The following is a 21,897-nucleotide window of genomic DNA, read 5'->3' as shown; positions in this document are numbered from 1 at the left end:
CTCTTCTGCATCATCTGAGTTGGAATGTTCAGGTCTTGCTGGTGTGGAGTCCCTAGACTCTGGTGGCATCATATTGATCTTTCTCTTGTTGACTATGTTCTTATACTGTTGTCTACCTATCCCTTTTTCCAGTGTGCATCATCAGGGTCTCTCCCTCTCCTGATGGGACCAAGGTTTTCTTCCAGTAGGTGCAAGCAGCTCCCATACTCTGATGGCTCTCCTCCTCCAGTGGGTGGAATTGGGACTAATGCTGATTTACTGGAACAGGCTCCCCTGCATGAGTCCCCAGTCCTCAGGAGACTCTGAGCAGGACACAGGAAGCCAGGCTCTTTCTGTGGATGGAGGTGGGACCAGGAAGCTGGCAGACTCTGGATAGGCCGGTCTTCCGTGATGGGCTCCCCTGCATGCTGTCCCCAGTCCTCAGGAGGCTTCCAAAGGCAGGCTCTTTCAGTGGGTGGAGGCAGGACCAGGATCCTGGCAGACTCTGGATGGGCTGCCCTATGCATGCCTGCACAGGCCCCAGACATCAGGAGGCTCAGAGCATGGCCCCAGAAGGCAGGGTAGAAACCTGGATATTTTTAAGAAGGCATCTTTGCTCAACAACATACCATAAATGCTCATTTTCTTAGGAATATATAACCTGGAAAAATATTTTATTACTTAATCCAAGCTAAGTGACATTGCTTAAGGGAAGCTGAATGTTTCTGGAATTCCCTTCATATTCACACATATCATTAAAGGAGGTATGGCAAGGACTCAGATCCCCAATGTCCTAAAAAATAATGATTTGCATGTTGTTTTGGGTAGACAGGAATGCCTGTTATCATGCACTGACATTTCCTGAATGAGGCTTTCTCCAGATCCTTGGCTTTCAAGTGAGAAGGAAGAACTGTCTTACAAGACTCCGAGACCAAAGAGAGGCAGAGATAGAGCTGGTAGGTGAAAGCAGAGAGTGGAGTGAAGAGGCAGAGAAAGCAGCGGTCCTCCTCATCCACAAAAGCTCTGTGTGGTCCTCCTGATGGGGAGGGTATCATGTATCCTGAAGAAGCTGCTTTAATCCTAGGTGTTTGTTCACACACACCAGTCAAGGCCAGATGCTGAAAATCAGTAGGGTCAGACTGGGGCTGGAGCACTGTCCATCCTCTCAAAGTTAGGTTTCTTGAAGGCCCTCTGGATTCCAAGGCTCTAGGACAGGGGTACTGAAGTCTGATAGATTCTACTTCTCAGGATAAATAAGGCTGGATGGCCCAGGCAAAGATATAGGTGCGTGATCATCTGTATCCCAATGTTTGTCTTATAAGTGTGCACAAACGCGTCTGCTTCTTCTCGTTTGGAGACTGGGACACACATGAGGACAGTGAGACTGTCACATAAGTCAGGAAAACGTCTCCAGTTACTGCTCAAGAGAGTAAGGTCAAAATATCACTGGTACTACAGAGCAGAGCATGTATTGAGTAGTTGTGTTTTCTGGTATAGTATTCATGTCTATCATCACTAGTCAATGCTTTCTAATGAAGAACTGTGGAAAATAGAAGTAAATGGCAGAAAATAGCAAATATGGAGGATGCCAAACTGATAAAAAGATACAATCCGTTTAGCCTGTGAGTATGAAAATACCTCCATTTTCATGATACATGTTGTTGTATCAAGGTGTTGTATGGTACCTACTGTGTAATTCCTCTCTTTGTACCGTAGTAAGCATGGTCACAGATGTAGAATCTTATTTTTAAATCATTAAAAATGTTCTGATAAATTATGTTTTCAATTTAAAGAAATGAGTACTCAAAATTCACAAGGAAAGCGCAGTATTTGTTTTTTTTAACCAATCAGAATTATTTGAGTGAGTTACAGGTTTAATAGTATACTCTCTGTTGTATGTTCCCTCACAGCAGGATATTTGTCTACTTTCCCCCAATATATCTTTGAAATATATTACTCAAAAATGAGCTTACATTCATTAGAACGGCCATGTAAGATTTTAAAACTTGAAAGAGAAGTGCAGCCTTTGGAGGCATGGCTGTGGTCTGACATGGGCATCTGTGGACCATGGGCTTCTGTGAAGTGGTTGAGATGAGCATGTCTTGCAGCTGTGTCCAGCACTAACTGGATCCCAATGATTTGCATGCACTCACTGCACAGCTCAGAGAACTTCTTCATATACCAGTCACACTGTCTGCCATTGTCACTGTAGTCAGCACTCAGCATGGACATGAGGGCCCTTGCTCAGCTCCTCGGGCTCCTATTGCTCTGGTTTCCAGGTAAAAAGAGAATAAAATGAGAATTTCACTGTTACACTGTAATTATTGTTGTTTGGCATTGGGGGGAGGTCCTGTATTATGCTTATCTATGTGGGAATTTATTATGTCCTTCTCCTAGGTACCAGATGTGACATCCAGATGAGTCAGTCTCCATCCTTCCTGTCTGCATCTCTGGGAGACAGAGTCACCATCACTTGCAGGGCAAGTCGGGGCATTAGTGCTTATTTAAGCTGGCTGCAGCTGAAACCAGGGAAAGCTCCTAAGAGACTGATCTACCATGCATTCAACTTGGATGATGGGGTCCCATCGAGGTTCAGTGGCAGTGGGTCTGGCACAGATTATTCTCTCACCATCAGCAAGCTGGAGTCTGAAGATGTTGCATCTTACTACTGTGTCCAGTATGATGAGTACCCTCCCACAGTGACACACGTCATAACAGAAACCTCCACGGAAGCAGAAGTGAGAGGCCAGGCTGCCTCAGCTGCTCCTCCTCATGAGTAACTCACTGAAAGTGTTTCTCAGATGTCACAGGACTTTCAGAAAAACCAACAGAAGCTAAACTACCATCTCTTTACCCTATCTTACTTCCACCTTATCTCTAGAATAACAATGACTTTTTTATTGTCTATAGAGCGGACACACTCATTCTCAGTGAGGAGTCTGAGTTAATCACCAGCTTGAACTCCTATAGAACATTCTAGAACACACTATTTAGATATATAAATTTAGTTTCTAAGTGACAGTGTTTAAAGGGCAGAAAAATATTATTGAGAGAGTCTGACAGTAGGAAGTATTCCTTGATTTCTCACAACAGCTAGAGAACTAGTGTCAGAGAAAGGGGGGGCAGCCTCCCCACAATCCTATGCTGCATCTTGAAATTTCAGCAGTGTGTGTTGATGCTCTCAGCTATCTGCAGCTCTTCACGGAAAGTTCTTCTGACTCCTATGTCCACTGGCAGCTTCCAAAAATCAGGCAATGTCGAGCTACACTCCTGTGACTTTCAATCCCACTGTATGAAAAATTAGACTATAGATTTGTCTATATGACATCATAAAGGTAGTAAAGTTTTGTCTTCAACATGGTACCGTACATAATTTTAGAAGTTATACAACAACAGTGATCTACACTCTATCCCTTTTATAGGGCTAAGAGCTAGTTTCTGTCTGTTTATGATGTTCTCTTCATCTACCCACAAACCTAAGCATCTACAGTACACACATATATGATGATAAATTATTCGTGATTTAATAAAGCCACTGGAGATCAAAATGCAAAGCTAGTCACAGCCATTGAGCCAGGGATATACACCTTTCATCCCAGAAGCTGTACCAGCTAGCTCCACCTTTAGTCTCAGGGTTTAGGGCACAAAGGCAGTGAATCAATCTAAAGAGTAATAGAGCTCATGCCTATCAATGCCTATCATCTCAGCCACTGGGATCACACACTTCTAATCCCAGCACTTCTAATCCCAGGGAGGTAGAGACAGTAAAGTCTGGGCAGAGGAAGAGTATAAGGCAGAAGGAGGCAGGAACTCAGCATTGCAGTCTGAGGCACGGTGAGACCAGTGAAGTGTATGTTGTTATCTGAGGATTCCCGGACGCAGGACCACCTATTTTGGTCTGAGATAGACATGCTTTGCTTTTCTGATCTTCAGCTTGAACCCCAATATCTTTTTTTATATTTATTATTTTTTTCTTATTTTACATATCCATTCCCTCCCTCTCTCCCATGACCCCCAACCCCCTCCCATCCCATCCCCCCCACCCAACTCCATATGGAGGGTGATACTTTCCAGGAGGGAACATCAAAATTTGTCAAGTCATATAGAGTAGGGACCAGGCCCTCCCTCCTGCCTCTAGGCTAAGGGAGTATCCCTCCATGAAGAATGTGCTCCCAAAGTCCTTTCATGCACCAGGGATCCAGGTTCTACTGTCAGAGGTCCCTTAGACTGCTCAGACCTTCTAACTGAGACCCATGTTTAGGGAGTCTGAGTTGGTCCAACGATGGTTTCCTAGCAATCAGTCTGGGGTCTATGAGCTCCCCCTTGTTCAGGTCAGCTGTCTCTGTGGGGTTCCGTAGCTTGGTCTTGAACCCTTTTCTTATCACTTTTCCTTCTCTGCAACTGGATTCCAGGAATTTGGCTCAGTGTTTAGCTGTGGGTGTCTGCTTCTGTTTCCATCAGCTACTAGATGAGGGCTCTATGCAGATAAGTTAGTCATCAATCTCATTATCAGGGAAGGGCATTAAAGGTAGCCTCTCCACTGTTGCTCACACTGTTAGTTGGGGGTCATCTTTGTAGGTCTCTGGACATTTCTCTAGAGTCAGTTTTCTCTTTAAACCTATAATAACTCTATCTCTTTTTTCTTTTTTCTTTTTTGTTTTTTTTCTTTTCTTTCATTCTTTCTTCTTTTTTTTTTTTTTTCTCTCGTCTATTTGGTCCCTGACTCAATCTTCCTGGGCCCACATGCTTTTCCTGTCCTCCCCTTCTTTTTCTCCTAACTCCCTCTCCACTCACGGGACTCCCCTCCCCAATATGCTCAGGAGATTCTTTCCCCTTCTGTGAGGGACTTTGTATGGATCTCTTAGGTCTTTCTTTGGATTTTTTGTTTGTTTGTTTTGTTTTGTCTTGTTTTTCAAGACAAGGTTTCTCTGTGGCTTTGGAGCCTGTCCTGGAACTAGCTCTTGTAGACCAGGCTGGCCTCAAACTCAGAGATCTGCCTGCCTCTGCCTCCCGAGTACTGGAACTAATGTTGTACACCACCAATGCCTGGTCTTTGGGTTTTTACTAATCATGTTACAATTGGCACCTAATGTTAATGTACGAATTCATGAAAAGGCTGTTTGCCTGTGAAGCCACCCACCCAGGGCAGGGCTACACTTGAGACTCCCTGCTGGAGTCCCTGTTCACCTGGCTGTGTTTTTCTTTTGTTTTCCCCACAAGGGTTTGAGTCATTTGTGATTCTTCTGCTGTACCCTCTCTAAAAAGTCTTCAGGTGACACCCAAACTCCTGAGGCACATGGGCTACAAAAGCAACAGGACTTAGCTACCCCAGACTGGCTAGCTGTTGCCCTCTGGCCACTCCTGACACTCATGTTTCCTCTTCCCAACAATCCCATGTGCATTTCATCAGACAGATCTCTCTCTGTCTCTCTCTCTCACTTCCCACCCCAATGGGCTTCTGTGCTTCCCTACAGTCCTCTCCTTAGGCTGACACACTCATCTTGAGGCCACAAGCTTGTTCTCCAATTCAGACTTGCTATGCCTCAGAGTTCACTGACACTGCATATTTGGTAAGACTCTTGAGAATTCTTAAGGGAAAAATTAGTTTGAAAAGAGAGTTTTTTCACACATTAAAAATGGGAAATGCTGTTACAATGAAGAGACCTAGGTCTCCGTATGCTTACATAATAGATGATTTAAAAATGGAACAATTAAGTGAGATAACCAACTAAACTGGGATTGATATACTGTTATCATTTTGATGATTCTTGGTTTATCTCTAAAAAAGCTGGTTGATATGAGTGTCACGTTCTTAGGCCTTAGAGGTATTCAAATCCAGATTGAGGAATTTAATGCAGAACCAAATTCAGTATTGGATTATAAAGTTAAAGAGGAATAATCTAAGGTCTTAAGAAAATATATCCAGTAATCTTACAGGAAGTACCCCCCCTAAAAAAAGTAAAGGTTCTGTAAATGCTAATTGGATGTCTGTAACAATGTTAGATTTAGGGAAGTACCAAAAGCAGTAGTCCCATATGACATGCATTCACCATTTGTGAAGCAGATGATAAACATGTGGTCAGTTGTAATAGTTATCCATATAGACTGGATAGACTTAATTAAAGCTGTTTTAGAGCCCAGATCACAATTACAATGGACTACCTGGTTCAGAGAAGAGGCTATGACTATTGAACAATGGGCTAAAGCTAGAGGTATGGAAATCTGCCAAGATCAAATTCTTGGAGAAGGAGATTATGCTACTTTAGAAAGGCAATGTCTATATGCTGACTACCTTTAATTGTGTAGCAGCTTTGAATGCTTGGGACAGCATTGGAGAAGTAGGAAAGAAAATTGAATCATTTACAAAAGTTATATAGGGCCCAAAGGAAGCCTGCATAGAATTCTTATAAACATTTACTTCATCAGTAAATAGAATGCTATGAGACACTGAAGGTAAAAAAATAATATTTGAAACTATGGTTTAAAAATGCTAATTCACAATGCAAAAGAATAATTAGGATTTTGAAGGGAAGGTCATCACCTTTGGAGGATTGGATCCAAGATACAATTAATATTGAAGTCTATGACAATAATGAATCTATCCATGTTTGGAAGTCTTTAAGGGAATGAGTAATTTATCTCACTGTTCAGATCTTGGTTTGCAGTCAGTTCCTTTATTGCTAGCAGGCTGTTGGTTGCCTTTTTCAATGCTTGTAGAAGTCCATAGTACTTTCTAGAAAGAGTGTCAGACTGCCAATTGTATTGGGTGTGTGTGTCCACAACCCAAACACAGTGAAGTATTTTGATGTTAACATAACCATTATGCTTTCATGTTTCAATATCCCTGCATCTGACTTTCAAAGTTGTATCTCTGTCCATTGCTTGTCCTGATGATTTATCACATAAAACCCCCCAAGAAGAAAAAAGAAAACACTTTGGCCCCAACTTATATTTCTTGCATTTTCCAAAGAATTAAATCTCCAACTGACCATCCTATATTCAAAGTTAGAATAAAAAGTCTATTTTTATCCATGCATTAAGAAAAAAAAAACAATAGAAAATAAGAGAAAACCAAACCACTCTATTTAAAGAACACTGGACTAATTATGTCCTGTAGTCCCTAGGGTAGGGAGTGTTTTCAGCAGGAAGTGTGTGTCTCTCAGAACTGGTATAGGGTCCTTATAGACTGAGACTGCTGGCGTTCCTGAACTGAGCAAAGCCTGCAGCTGTCCATAGGCCTGAAGACTTAGCTGATTTGCATGAGCCCAGAGCATCCCCTTAACTGACAGATTCTTAGGTGACTGTTCACAGTCCCTGCAGAAGTCAGTCCCAGTCAGAACACAGCTTGGCCATGAAGTCTCCTGCTCAGGCCCTGACAATTTGGCTACTGTGGCTGTCAGGTAAGTTGCACAGGATAGAACATTTATTCAGCCCAGAGGATCCTACGCTCTCTAATAATCGGGAAATTCCCATTAAACATTGTTAATTGTGTTGTTTTTTGTTTGTTTTTCTACTGTTAGGTACCAGATGTGACATTCAAGTGACACAATCTCCATCCCTCCTGTCTGCATCTCTAGGAGAAAAAGTGACCATCACTTGCCTGGCAAGCCAGGGCATTAGCAATTACCTGAACTGGTACCAGCAGAAACCAGGACAATCTCCTTCACTCTTGATCTATAATGCAAATGGTTTGCAATCTGGTGTCCCATCAAGGTTCAGTGGCCAATATTCTGGGAGAAGTTTCACTCTAAGCATCAGCAGCCTGGAGCCTGATGATGTTGCAACTTATTATTGTCTACAGCATTACAGTACTCCTCCCACAGTGACACATGCCATGACATAAACCACTGAGGGAAGCAGAAGTTGGAGGCTATGCTGTGCCAGCTGTTGTTCCCTGTGTGTTTATGCCCTCAGACTATTGTGTATCAAGAAACAGTTTTGCTTGAAAGTGCCCAGATATGGACAGTGTATGGGGCCTCTGGTCGTGGATCAATTTTTATCCCTAATATATGAATGGACTTTGAGAACCCATTCCACATAGATACTCTCTCAGCCTAGACACATGGGGGAGGGCCTATGATATGACAGACTTTGAAGACCCCCCATGGAAGGCCTTACCCTCCCTGGGTAGCAGAAAGGGGATGGGATGGGGGTTGTGGGGGTACAGGGGGGAGGGAAGGGTGAGGGATCTGGGATTGACATGTAAAACAAGCTCATTTCAAATTTAAATAAAAAATATTATCATAAAAAGAAAGTGCCAATTAAAGTGCATATTAATCCTTCTCTCTCTGGTCCTCTGCCAGTATTCAGTGTGCGCAACAGAGGGAATAAACTGCCTAACCATGTGGACCTTGGAGAGGTCTGAGAAGTTCAAGGAGACACTGATTATGCTTCAGTCTTCATGTGACTTGCTATAGGCCCTCCTTATCAAATATGGTCAATTTTTGTTTAATATGGTCAATCCTTGTCTAATATGGTTTAGCACATGTGCTAACAGTTGGTGAAAATCCTCTTTAACTCCAAATTTCAGGGAGGATCTCTATTGAGCAACTCTATAGCAAACTAGAGTGAGATAAATGTTAACAGACAATACCTTTACAGAATTATTCCAAGGGCCTTTGCAGAGATGATCAGATTATGAGAAATCTATCATAATTAATGGAGTAATTCCGTAATTATTTTATTACATGAAGACAGCACCAATGTGGACTGAGATATGTAAAGTGGTGTTTTTGGCCACATTTTTGACCATCTGGAGGATACATTTGTATGGAGTACACTCATGTGCCCTTCTAATCATTTTGTTCTGAAAAATGAACATCAAAACACAATTGTTTTTGCTCATTTAAATCATTAAGGGTGCAATTGTTCATAAAGTGAGTCATTCTACATTTCTACTACTGTGCTTTGATTTCTTGGTTATTATTTGTGTGAGTCATTTATTAAATATTCCTCACAGGGGACACCAAAATGTGTCTATTAACATGTTAAAAAAAAAAAAAAAAACCTCAGAGGGACACCACCCAGAGCCTGCCTTCCCCTCACCCTTGGTCCATCTGGGCCTGCTGCTAGGGGTAAGCACTGGGCCAGAGTGCAGGCCTAACACACCCTCCATCTCTTTGGAACTTCCTGGGTGTGCTCTGACACTGGACATGCCTATCCATGCAGGACCACCTTGAGGCCTCACTCACCTGATCTTTGTGCCACATCGCCTGCCCTCTGCCTGAAGTGAGTCTGGGACCAGTTCAGGCTGGTCGAATCACCCCTGCTAATTAGCTTGAGATTTTTGAGAAAGATTCAAGACTTCCAGTTTGATTGGATATTTCCAGTTTCTCAACAAGCCTGCTGCACCAACTTCCAAGACCCTTGAGTTTTTGTCCTGGACCCAGCTAAGGACTGAAGTTTTAGCAGTCAACTTCACAACATACTGGGACAAAGAACTTGTTTTGCTAGTTTTTTCCTTTGGGAGAAAAAAGGACTCATCTAGGACACTATTATGGACACGATGGATGGCAAATGCCCCTCTTCAGCATTTGAACAGGACATGGACAAAAGTTTGCAGTTAATACTCAGCACACAAGGACTATGGTATCTCAAACCTATTGTTTGGACTTTACAAGCAGTGGAGCATTGGACTTTAGATAGGGAAAAAGAAAAGGTTCAGACTTGTGGAGTTATTTATACTCCACTCGTCATGAGGACATTTTATCAAATTGAATTTATGATAATTGTAACCCAGCAAATTGTATGACTATTGTTACTGAGTATACTTGAATTATTGATGTTTGTAACCTTTGCTATGCTATACAAATGTTTATGGCTGTAAAAGGTCAGAGCTCATTATGACAGAGATTTGATGTGATGCTTCTGAGTCTTTAGATACAATGTGATTAGAAAAGCAGATTTAGACTTAGAGCCAAAGCCATTGGAGACACTCCAGACCAATTTTAAAAGTCCATTTTAACTCCATTGATCCTCTCCTTTTGTAGGAGGTTGTCATAGCTGTAAAAGCACATGTTACCTAGCACTGACAAGCTTGCTTGTGAACTCTCGATGAAAAGAGTCTTCTATGATTGACCCCTCCTTTGGTTGATTACTTAAATTTGGAGGGATCTGAATTGGCCCTCCTGACGACTATCCTGTGTTTCCATCTCTTAAGTCTATTAGCTAGCCTTTCCCTAATCCACACTTCCTGACTCAGGTAAGGACCCAGGGCCGCTCAGCTGGTTCTGATTGCAGCCCTACAGAAACAGCTCCCAACAGGGCAATATTCCCTGTTTTGCTACAATGGGATGTGGGTAGTTGGCAGGGATGAATTTTGGTCAGAATTTCAAGGATGCCAACATAGTTGATAAGTTGGAGTAGAATAATAGTTCATCATTCAGGAATAAGGAAAAATTAGGGGGCAATAGAGCCTGGAGAAAGCTGATAAACCTGAAAGAGACTGTAATCTGTATAACCCCAGAAAGGGGTCAGTCAATATGTAAAGATTTAGCAGGGTGTGGATCTACATTGACAGGGTTGTCAGGGGGAAGGCCAGGAGTACTGGACATTCATGGACAGATAGACCCAGCAGTTGGCTGAGTAAGTGGAATGAACTGGACCCCCTTAAGAGCTGGTGAGTTCCATTTAACAGGGATATTAATCTCTCCTGTGCAGAGATTAAAGGGAGAGACAAGAGTGTAGTCTGTAGAAAGATCATGATTGGGTATAAACGGGGAAAAGTAAAAGAGGTTGTGTGTAGTGAAAATATATTTCACTTTGAAAAGTTAAAGATGAAGGGACATGCTAACAGGGCTGAAGTAAGGGTAGCAGTGGATGAAGCCAAGATCTGTAGTGCAACTGGGGTAAAAATGCAAGGAGATTTTTTTTCTTCCAGGTGCAGTCATTTCAGGAAAACAATAACTAGTTATACTGCCAGCCGTGCTGCACACAAATATGTTTAGCAGAAGCAACCGAGGATTACAAAGCATGGAACACAGGAGAACACAGAGGGCTAATGAAAGGAAGTGTGTGTGGTATGTGCTGAAAGGTAGGAAGGTTCCTTGCAGCCAAGATCTCAGAGTGTTGGAAGGCCTTGTGGCTTGACAGAGGTTGCAGTCTATCATGGCCTGGCAACTTACTCCAAGAGCTCTACAACATGGAGACTCCCTCCCTCACCAGCAAAGATTCCTGTTCTCTGCCTTTACATGCCCTTATCTGGAAAATGTCCCTGGTCCCTAAAGCTCTCTCTAAGCAAGATGCCTGATGTCACAGATTACTGCTAGAAGCCTTCCCTGACGAGCATATGATAACTATGTCTTGTGCTTGAAGCCTTATCATAGACATCTGGCACTTTATGCAAATTAGGGTTTGTCCTCAGGCTTCCCAGTCCCATTCACTACTAGTACCGTAGAATAATCCTGAAGAAGCAGAGCCATATCATAGTGCTGTCTTTGAGACCAGACACTATATTTTACGTTTGAAATCCCTGAAGGTAGTTCCTGGAGGCAATGGCTAGATTTCTGAGGATGAAGCAAAGGATACAGCAGTTCCTTAGGAAGACATGTTAGTATTCAGGCATTACGCTGGCCTGCCCCTGTCACCTGGCAGAATGCACTCAGGCAGTGCTCCGGTCAGCCCAGGCTTCCATGAGTACTAGTTTGCAGGCAGGTGCAAAAGACCCTTTAAAAGTCAGACCCCGCCCACTTAGGCTCTCTTTCACTTTTGCTTTCTCTTTTGCTTTCCACCTCTGAGCGCTCTCTCTCTCTCTCTCTCTCTCTCTCTCTCTCTCTCTCTCTCTCTCTCTCTCTCTCTCTCTCTCTCTCTCTCTCTCTCTCTCTCCTGTTCTCTCTCTCCTGTTCTCTCTCTCCTGTTCTCTCTCTTCTGTTCCTGGTGACTCTATATCTCTTCTTTCCCCCCTCACTCCCCTTTTTAAATAAACTCCTCACTCAAGCTCTATCTGCCTGGGGTGTTACACCCTCTGCCTCGGTCACCCTCACCGGCTGTGGAACCTGCTATGCTCTCGCACGTGGTCCCTTACCTTGGGACCCTCACTCGGGACCATCCCCCCCTTCTCCAGCTTTATTCCTATAACTGTAACAAAAGAACAACCAGGAATACATGCCAAGAACATTCAGTATCTTTGATGAAAACTTTAGGCAAAAGACGAAGCCAATCTAAGGCAGGGATCATGTGGTGAGAGAGGACAAAGTCATACATTTAGGGCTTTCCAAACTTGTCTGAGTTCATGTCAACCACTATGTGCTCTGCATGGTAGACATGGTGTTGGGATTCAGGTATTATGCCGGCCTATGCCCTGTCACGCGGCAGGATGCATTCAGGCAGGACTATGGCTGCTATGTCACTACATGGTCTGCATGCTGGTGCAAATGTCCTTTTACGAGGAAAACTCCCTCTCTTTGGAAAGAGTAATGAGCAAACGGGAAAACCCACAGAAACAGCTGACTTGAGCAAGTGGGAACTCAAGGACCCCAGTCTGACAGCTGGGGAGCCAACATAGGACGAAACCAGGCCCCCTAAACAAGGGTGTCAGCTATGGGGCCTGGAAAGTCTATGGAGTCTCTGGCAGTGGAACCAGGATGTATCCCTAGTGCCCGACTTCGGGAGCCCATTCCCCATGAAGGGATACTCCCTTAGCCTAGACACACAGGGGAGGGCCTAGGCCCTGCCTAAAAGACTTGACAGATTTTGATGATCCCTCCTGGAAGGCCTCATCCTTCCTGGGGAGTGGATGGGGGATGGGATGGGGGCCCTTTGGGGGAGGAGGCATGGAAGGATGAGAGAGGGAACTGGGATTGATATGTAAAATAATATTTTTCTAATTTAAATAAATTAAAAAAAAAGGAAGCCACCACCCACGTTGGCTCTCTTTCTTGCTCCTCTGAAGGAACAAACAGAACTTTTGCTGCTTCTCCCTCCTTCTCTCCCTCCCTTCCCCCTGCCTCCCCCCCTCTGCATCTCTCCCTCCCCCTCTCTTCTCTCTCTGTTCTCCCTTCCCTTTCCCCAGTAAAACTTCACACTTAGGCTTTGTCTGCCTGCCATGTTTGTCCTTCACCCAGGGTGGAACGGACACGGTCCCACCATGTGCTGCATTCATTATAACACACAGTACCCGAGGACTCATTACTTATTGTTTGTGGTTAGGATCTTGCTTTCATTCAGGTACTGTTTGTGGTTTTTCTGCCATGTTTTTTTTTTTTTTTTTTTTTTTTTTTACAAATGAGAATGCTCCCCCCTTTCCATTGTGTGTTGAAAGTGGAGAGCTTGCTCTCTGCTTTCTCTTCCTTCTTTCTTTTTTTGAGACATGCTCTTTATATGGAGCACAGCCTAGGTTCACCCAGGTTATCACCCTCAATAAATGGCAGGAATCCCATGGTTACAGCCCTTCCCAGATTCTCTTCACAATTTTTTTTTTATAACTTTACAGCTGAAATCATGTCAGAAGTAGCTGTTCTGCTTCACATACCCTGTACCACCGTGCTCTACCTCATCACAGGCTCAGAAACAGTATACTGGTGTCATGATGTACATGGACCTGCCTGGGATTCCGTGAGACAAAACTCATTTTTTTCAATTTTTTTCTCAGTTATTCACAGCTGGCAAACAAGGCTTTATAGCCAAGGTTAATTCTGGTTAATTAAAGTAAAGCCATTATGTGTCCACAATGATACCCACTGATAAGAATTCTAGAAATGTTGGAATATTATGGAAAACCACATACACAGAGAAGGCAAAGACAGTGTTTTCCATTAGTTTTCTGTGGCTAAATGTTAATATTTTCAGAACACATCATTAAAGGGGTGTGGTGAGAATCCAGACCACAGATGTCCTGTGTAGTAATGATTTGCTTGTCGCTTTAGGTTAAGAGGAACTGTCACCCTCCTCTTATCATATACTGGTGTCCTGACTGAGACTTCCTCCATATCCTTGGCTATCATGTGAGAAGGCAGAGCTGCCTTTCAAGACTCAGAGATCAAAGAGAGACGAAGATGCAGCTGGAAGAAATCAGCAGAAAGAGAGTGAAGTGAAGAGGCAGAGGAGTCAGCACTGCTATCCATCCACCAAAAGCTGCTGTGTGGTTTTCCTGATGGGGAGGCTGGCCTGTATCCCAAAGAAACTGCCTTAGGACAAGGTATTTGTCCATACCCACCACTCAAGACCAGATGCTGGAAAATCAGCTGAGTCAGGCCCAGGCTGCAGCGCTGCCTAGCCTTTCACAGTTATTCTTAAACAGCCCTGGGATTCCCAAGCTCCAGGGCATGGGTACTGAAGAATACATAGGCTTTACTTCTTCTGGTGACAAATAAGTTTGGCTGGCTAAGGCGTGCGGTATTCAAATCCATGTGTTATAAGAATACCCCAACATCCCTGCATGTTTGTTTGCAGACTGAAACTCACATGAAGAGAGTGAAGCTGAAACCAAATCAGTATTTTGTCTCTAGTTACTGCTTGAGTGAAAGGGCAAATTATTATCGGTAATACACAGCAGAGTTATGTGTGAAGTAGTAATGTTTTCTGTTATAATATTCAAGTCTGTCATCTCTAATCAACCCTTTCTGAAGAGGAATCGTGGAAAATACTAGCAAATGGTAGAAAAGAGCAAATAGGAAAGATTCCAAATGAAGAAAAATGTGCAACCTAGTCTGTCAGTATGAAAGTATCCCTCCATCTTCATATGGAGTCAGGACTACAAGTGACACACATTTTGGGGGGATCAAGGTATTGTATGTGCCCCTGCCATGTAATTTCTGTGTTTGTACCATACTAAGCATGGGTAAAGCTGTAAAATCTTATTTTTTTAATACATTAAAGCCATCCTGATAAATCTCCTTTAAATGTATAGAAATGGCTAATCTAAACCCACAAATACTTCCCAAGGAGAACAGAACTAATCAGAATTATTTGAGTAAGTTAAAGATTTAATATTCCCTTCTCTGTTGTATATTCCATTACAGCAGTATATTTGTGTATCTTTGAAATTTATTATTCAAAAACAGATCTTACATATATTACAAATGTTATGTATAGTTTAAATTTTTTTTAAATATGTTACCTTTAGATGTATCTATGTAGTCTGATCTTGGGCATATGGGGACACTGGGTTTGTGTTCAGTTACTGACTGAGATAAGTAAACCTTGCAGCTGTGCCCAGCACTAATTGGATCCCAAAGATTTGCATCAGCTCACTGCACAGCCTTGAGAACTTCTTCATATACCAGTCACACCCTGTGAAGTTGTCATTGCATTCAGGACTCAGCATGGACATGAGGGCCCCTGCTAAGCTCCTTGGGCTCCTATTTCTTTGTCTTTCAGGTAAAAAGTGAATAAAATGGGAATTCCCCTGTTACCCAGTTATTATTGTTGACTGGCATTTGGGGGAGGACCTCTTAACTATGTGGGTATTTATTATGTCTCCACTCCCAGGTACCAGATGTGACATCCAGGTGACTCAATCTCCATCCTTCCTCTCTGCATCGCTGGGAGACAAAGTCACCATCACGTGCAGGACAAGTCCAGGCATTAATGGTTGGTTAGCATGGTTCCAGCAGAAACCAGGGGAAACGCCTAAGAGTTTGATCTATGGTGCATCCGACTTGGCAGATGATGTCCCATCGAGGTTTAGTGGCAGTGGGTCTGGCACAGATTATTTTCTCACCATCAGCAGCCTAGAGTCTGAAGACATTGCATCTTACTACTGTCTACAATACAATGAGTATCCTCCCACGGTGATACAAGTCATAACACAAACTTCCACGGAAGCAGAAGTGAGAGGCTGGGCCACCCCAGCTGCTCCTCCTCATGCATAGTTTACTGAAACTCTTCTCAGCTGTCACAGTATTTGTTTTTTTTTAAATCAAAGTTCATGGAGTTATTTTTTTTAAATCCTTAAAATTCCTCTCTGTACCCTAAATATTGTCCTTCTTCGACATTGTATTTTCTGCTTTAACAGAGGACACACCCATTCCCTTTGAGGAGTTAGTTGTATCCCCAGCTTGGACTCACAGAACAGAGAAACCTTTTGTGAATATTTCAGAATCCATTATTTAAATATAAAAAATTAGTTTCTAAGTGCCAATATTTAAAGGGCAGAGAAATATTACTGAAAGAAACTGGCAGAAGAAATGACTCCTGGTTTTCTTACAAAAGCTAGAGCACAAATGTCAGAGAAAGGGAAGGCTGTCTAATCATGATCCTCTGCTGTGTCTTCAAATTCTGGTGGTGAGTGTTGATACAACTGGCACATGCCTTTAATCCTAGCACTCTGAGAGGCAGAGGCAGGCAGACAGATCTCTGTGCGTTCAAGGCCAGCCTGGTCTACAAAGCTACACAGAGAAACCCTGTCTTCAAAAGAACCCCCCCAAATCAATATGACATCATACAGATTATAAAAGATTGCTTTAAACATGCTCCCATAAGAGGCATTAATGAAGAACTGATGTTCCAGAGAGTAGTTTTAAAAATAACACAAGCGCTGGTGGTAGTGGCACATGCCTTTAATCCTAGCACTTGAGAGGTGGAGGCGGGAGGATCTCTGTGAGTTCAAGGCCAACCTGGCCTCCAGAGAGTTGCATGACAGCCAAGACTACACAGAGAGTCCCTGTCTCAAAAAAAAAAAAAAAAAAAAAAAAAAAAAAGCACAACAATGGAACAGTGATCTATACTTTATTCTTTTTATTTGCTTTAGAAATTGTGTGTGGGTAAGATCTGTTTCCTGTCTCTTTATGATATCCCATTCATCTAACCAACTTTATGTATGCCTACAGTACACATAGACTTAATTGCTATAATCTTCTATGAAAGAGAACAACCATGTCAGAAGATAGAATACCATTTTTAGAGGCTTCAGATTTTCTTAGTTTTGTTGTCTGACTTTCTACATAAATTCTCAACTGTATTAGTCAACCTTAGAAACACCTTCAGGATTATGAGTTACATTACATCGAGTTTATGTGCCAATTGGAGAAAATGTACATTTAAAAGTGGTTCACGGAGCTCTAGAGAATGTCCAGAGGTTAAATAGCATCTGCTGCTCTTGAAGAGGATCTTGGTTTGATTCTTAGCACCCACATAGTGACCCACAGCTATGTTTGACTTTGGTTCCAGGAGACACAGTACGCTTTTCTGTTCTCTTAGGGTACCACAGATGCACATAATGTTACAAACATGTAGGCAAAATAGTCATACACATCGAAATACTTTTTAGTATTCACTTGTATGGTCAAGGGAGATTGTGTTACCCTTAGTGTATGTAGAGATTTTATTGTAGTTACTCTTTAATATTTATGTTGATATTCCTTCTTTTTGAATTTGTGTACTGATCTATTAGGAAATATATTATTTAATATCTTTAATTGTCATTTCTTGCTATATTTTGTATATCATGCTATTAGTTTAGACACAAGCGGTGACAACAGATATTTTGGTCTCATTTATAACCTGAGGTATAAAATGCCCAGCAATTTTTTTACTGGATATTTTATGTGCTTGAACTTTATAAACAGCACAGGACAGTAAGATAATTTTGTCACTATGCTTTGCTTCCTTAGAAATGTATCACAAATATCTAGTGACTCCTATAGAACTGATTTTTAAGACCCTATGGAGATAATTATGCGATTCTTCCTGATTGTCAGAAGGATGAACTATGTGGATAGTGTATAATGCTAGTATGGTCTTTGTCTTATGAAATACATTCAGCTAGTTGATGATGCAGCACAATGTACTGAAAGTGGAGAATCAGAAGGGAAAGAAGAGGAGCAGGAACACGAGGAAGAGACACTAAAATAAAATTCTCCTATACCCTTTCTCACTTTAACAAATTTCTCTATGCTGTCAGACGTTAGTGATGACAGCAGCTCATCCCCAAAGGGAGCTGTGTTGGTCTCTATTTACTGTGTGCGCTCCCTGTAGTCCTTAACCAAAACAGCAAGAGGATCACAGTATGTGTCTCACTCTTTCTAGTGAATATTTGCTTCCTTATTTCCTTGGTTTTCTTTTTTATTTAAAAATTATTGTTCATTTCATATATCAACCCCAGTTTCTCCTCCCTCCCCTTCCCCCACCTCCCCCCACCTCACTTACTTCCCACCCCCATCCATTTCTCAGAGGGAGTAAGGTCTTTCTTGATGATGCAACAAAGTCTGGCATACCAAGTTGAGGTAGGACCAAGCCCCTACCTCCTGTATAAGTCAGAGCAAGGTATTCCACTATAGGGAAAGAGCTCCAAAAAAGCCAGTCATATACCTGGGATAAATCCTGGTGACACTATCAGCAGCTACCCACCCCCCAGGCCAAGTTCTATAGCTCCTCATCTATGGGGTTTCCAAGTGAGCTTCAATGGGTCCCAGAAACATTCAGTCAAAGAAGATCAGAACTTACGTTATATCCAACATCACCAGGGTGGGGCCTAAGTATATTGGAGTTCATTTATGTCTTCAAGGTATACATGATCCTTTCATAGTGATACAAACACTAACAAAAATATCTTTGCATGGAATGGCCCAGATGATAAATGTGTATCTTGTTGGGTGAGGAGCACAGCACACTGCATATGTGTAAGAAGTTGGAGGACAAAGGATAAGCATTTGGAGCTGAGGGCTTTGGACCACTAGCACTTTCTCAAGTGGGATCCATTTCCAGGCAAGTCAATTGCCACAGCATTGTCATTGCTTCTACAACAGGGTGATGGTATGGGGAGGCCACTCAGCAATCAGAGACAACAGAAATAAAGACGGAATCAAAGTTCATCCTGATATCATGTCACTCTTGTAGTAATATATTTAGTATCCAAGCCAGCTGAAAAATATAGTCTATTGAAATTCACTCCTCATGTAATAGTCTCGTCTTTCAGTTTTTTAAACTCCATGTTAGCAAATGAATATATCCAGTTCCCTTTTGTCATCTATTCATGCAACATATGTTCTTTCGTCATATGTTTTTCTCTGATAGTTTGTCTTTTTCATTTATTCCAGGACTTTCCACCCCAGGTGAAGACTGAAAATTCTGTGTGGTCTCTATATATGGAGATAACATTTCTCAATTAGTGAAGCAAAGATTGTCACTTGAAAAATTAAAATCTTAATACATTTTTGTCATCATGATCTGATTTGTTTCTAACTCACCAGACAAAGATTTCCTCCAATGTTGTACTGTCCATTCAAGCTAATTTAAAAGCACAATAACATTTGAACTAGGAAAATGTTATTCAAACCACTTAGGGTACCAGTGTCTCTTTCCTTTAGTTACTAAACACAAGCTCTGTGGTGGTGTTGATTACAAGGACAAGGATTCTCTTCCAGCACAGGTGTATTGTTTATGTATCTCAGTTACCAAATTATTAGAGGAAAAAAAAAGAATATTTATTGATTCCTGGACAGAGATAGTCTTATCATCCAAACCAATTTAGGCTGCAAAAACCACATGACCAGACATAGCCAGAGTAAGACTATATAGAATCTGTCCATGTTTGGAGTTCTCTAAGGGGATGAGACATCTGTTTTACACTCAGAACTGATTATGCAGTCAGTTCTGCCCACTTGCTAGCAGATTGTTAGTATTTTTCAGTGTGGGTATATATATGCCCATGATATATTCTGGAAAGGTCTCAGGCAGCATTGAATGTGTGTACATAACCCAAACAAATGGAGTGTTTGGGTGCTAAGATAATCCTCATGTTTGCAAGTGTCACTGTTCCTGCATCCATTCTGTTAATCTGTCTTTTGTAATTAGGGATAGGTTCATTGTTGTCCTTTTGTGCACCAGGAATACATCCTGGTTCCACTGTCTGAGGTCCCTTAGACTGCTCAGGCCTTCTAGCTGAGACCCATGTTCAGGGGATCTGAGTCAGTCCCATGCTGGATTCCCAGTTATCAGTCTGGGGGCCCGTTAGCTCCTCCTTGTTCAGGTCAGCTGTCTCTATGTGTTCTGCCGCCTGGTCTTGTCCTGCTCCTCTGCATCTGGATTCCATTTTGGCTCAGTGTTTAGTTGTGGGTGTTTGCTTCTGTTTCCATCAGCTATTAGGTGAGGGCTCCATGATGGTGGATAAGTTAGTTGTCAATCTCACTATTGGGAAGGACATTTATGGTAGCCTTTCCACTGTTGCTCAAATTATTAGTTGGGGTCAGTCTTGTAGGTGTCTGGACCTACAAGGTTCTCTAGGTTCAGTTTTCTCTTCAAACCTATAAAGGCTCCCTCTTTTATAGTTTCTCTCTCCAGCAGAGGCCTGGGTGTCACACCATCCCTGGGTGTCAAAGATCCAGCAGTCAGAGACTCAAGATGGTCCCTAGGGGATATGCTGATTTCTGGGAGGGGCCTCTAGCAGAGACCAGGTGATGGAGGTGAAAGAACCTGCAGGCAGGGACTCAGATTGGCCCCTTGCTGATAGGCAGATCTGGCCAGGGCCTAGCACTGTCCAGCTGAGGCCTCTAGCAGAGGCTCTGTGATGGGGGTCAAAGATCCAGCAGGCAGAGACTCAGGATGGTTCCCACGGGATAGGCAGGTCTCTGGGAGGGGCCCTAACTCCAGCAGAGGATTGGCAGTGGGGGTCAGAGATCAGGCAGGTGGGTATTCAGGGTGGTCCCGCGTGGGTAGGCAGGTCTAATGTGCTCCAAATATAACACATCTTAGAATAATATTCCACCACAGGGAATACTCATTTAGCAAAGCAATGCACATAAGAGAACTTGATCTTTAGAATATGCAGTGTAAGCACTAAGCCGAACCATGAGAGTTATGTGAAGCACACTCAGTAGAACATTGTCAAAGGCTTAAGAATCTTGGATACTTCACTGTACATCTGTAACAGAGGAGGACAATAATGTTTCTCAGAGAAGACCACAAACAACTTCTCGACAACATATGGGCTGGCTGAAAGCGTTCACTGGCAAGCCTGGCGCCACACTGAGGTCGGTGAAACACTCAGGGGCCAGCGTGGGTTCTCACAGTCTGAACTTTGAAGTCATCTGCAGGCCTGCCTGGTGCCCTGTGGAGCTGGATGGGTAGGTGACATCACTTTGAGCAAACATGTGGTCGAGAAATAGGAGAAAAGAGAAACAGGGTAGGGTGTTGGTGGGATAGTGGTGAGCAGAGCAGCCTTCCAAGCAGTTGACCCGGTTCGATTCCTGGCCAACACAAGCTGTCCCCGTTTGAAGACAGAAGAGAGAGGCAGAGAGAGAGAGAGGGGGGGGGGAGAGAACATAAAAGAGGGGGCCATTATTGGTTTGAAGAGAACACTGAACCTAAAGAAAGGTCTAGAGACCTACAAGACTGCTGCCAACTAACAATTTGAGCAACCGTGGAAAGGCTACCATAAATGCCCTTCCCTGATAGTGAGATCAACAACTAACTTATCCATAGAGCCCTCATCTAATACAGAAGCGAACACCCATACATAAACACTGAGTCGAACTAGAATCCAGATACAGAGAAGAGAACAAGACCAGGTTGCACAAACACATAGAGACAGCTTACCTGAACAAGGAGGAGCTAAGGGCCCCAGACTGATAGCTGGGAAGCCAGCATGGGACTGACTCGGGCCCCCCTGAATATGGGTCTCAGCCAGAAGGACTGAGCAGTCTAAGGGACCTCAGACAGTAGAGCCAGGATGTATCCCTGGTGCACAAAAGGACCTTGCGAACACATCCCCCAAGGAGGGATAACTGCATTAACCTAGAGACAGGAGTGAAGCCCTAGTCCCTACTTCACATGACCTGTCAGACCTACATGACCCCAACTGGATGATTGCCTTACATGTGGAATTGGGGTGGGGAGATGGGAGGGGAGGGGGGTCAGGGCACATGTGAGGGGGCAGAGAGTAAAAGGGAGGGAGGGAGGGAGAGGGAACTGGGATCAACATGTAAAACAATAAATTAAATAAAAAAATTAAATTAAAAAAAGAGAGAAACAGAACGGTCATAT

At 42.9% G+C, this 21,897-nt stretch overlaps 1 protein-coding gene and 2 gene segments (V, D, J or C); 2 read left to right on the top strand and 1 right to left on the bottom strand.

Annotated features, from left to right (window-relative positions):
• LOC127235735 (ribose-5-phosphate isomerase) overlaps positions 1 to 21,897 on the bottom strand; it is an 877,486-nt gene that overhangs the window by 353,528 nt on the left and 502,061 nt on the right. The gene's annotated exons all lie outside the window — the stretch shown is intronic.
• Positions 2,204 to 2,759, top strand: LOC127235867 (immunoglobulin kappa variable 1-16-like). The segment is given in 2 exon segments: positions 2,204 to 2,258; positions 2,377 to 2,759. Coding segments are annotated over 2 exon segments (438 nt in total).
• Positions 7,300 to 7,822, top strand: LOC127235865 (immunoglobulin kappa variable 1-39-like). The segment is given in 2 exon segments: positions 7,300 to 7,379; positions 7,500 to 7,822. Coding segments are annotated over 2 exon segments (372 nt in total).

Source organism: Phodopus roborovskii, unplaced genomic scaffold (genome assembly GCF_943737965.1).
Source record: "Phodopus roborovskii unplaced genomic scaffold, PHOROB, whole genome shotgun sequence".
In the NCBI taxonomy this organism is placed as follows: Eukaryota; Metazoa; Chordata; class Mammalia; order Rodentia; family Cricetidae; genus Phodopus; species Phodopus roborovskii.
The sequence above is the reverse complement of the archived record's forward strand: the minus strand, read 5'-3'. Positions and strand labels throughout refer to the sequence as shown.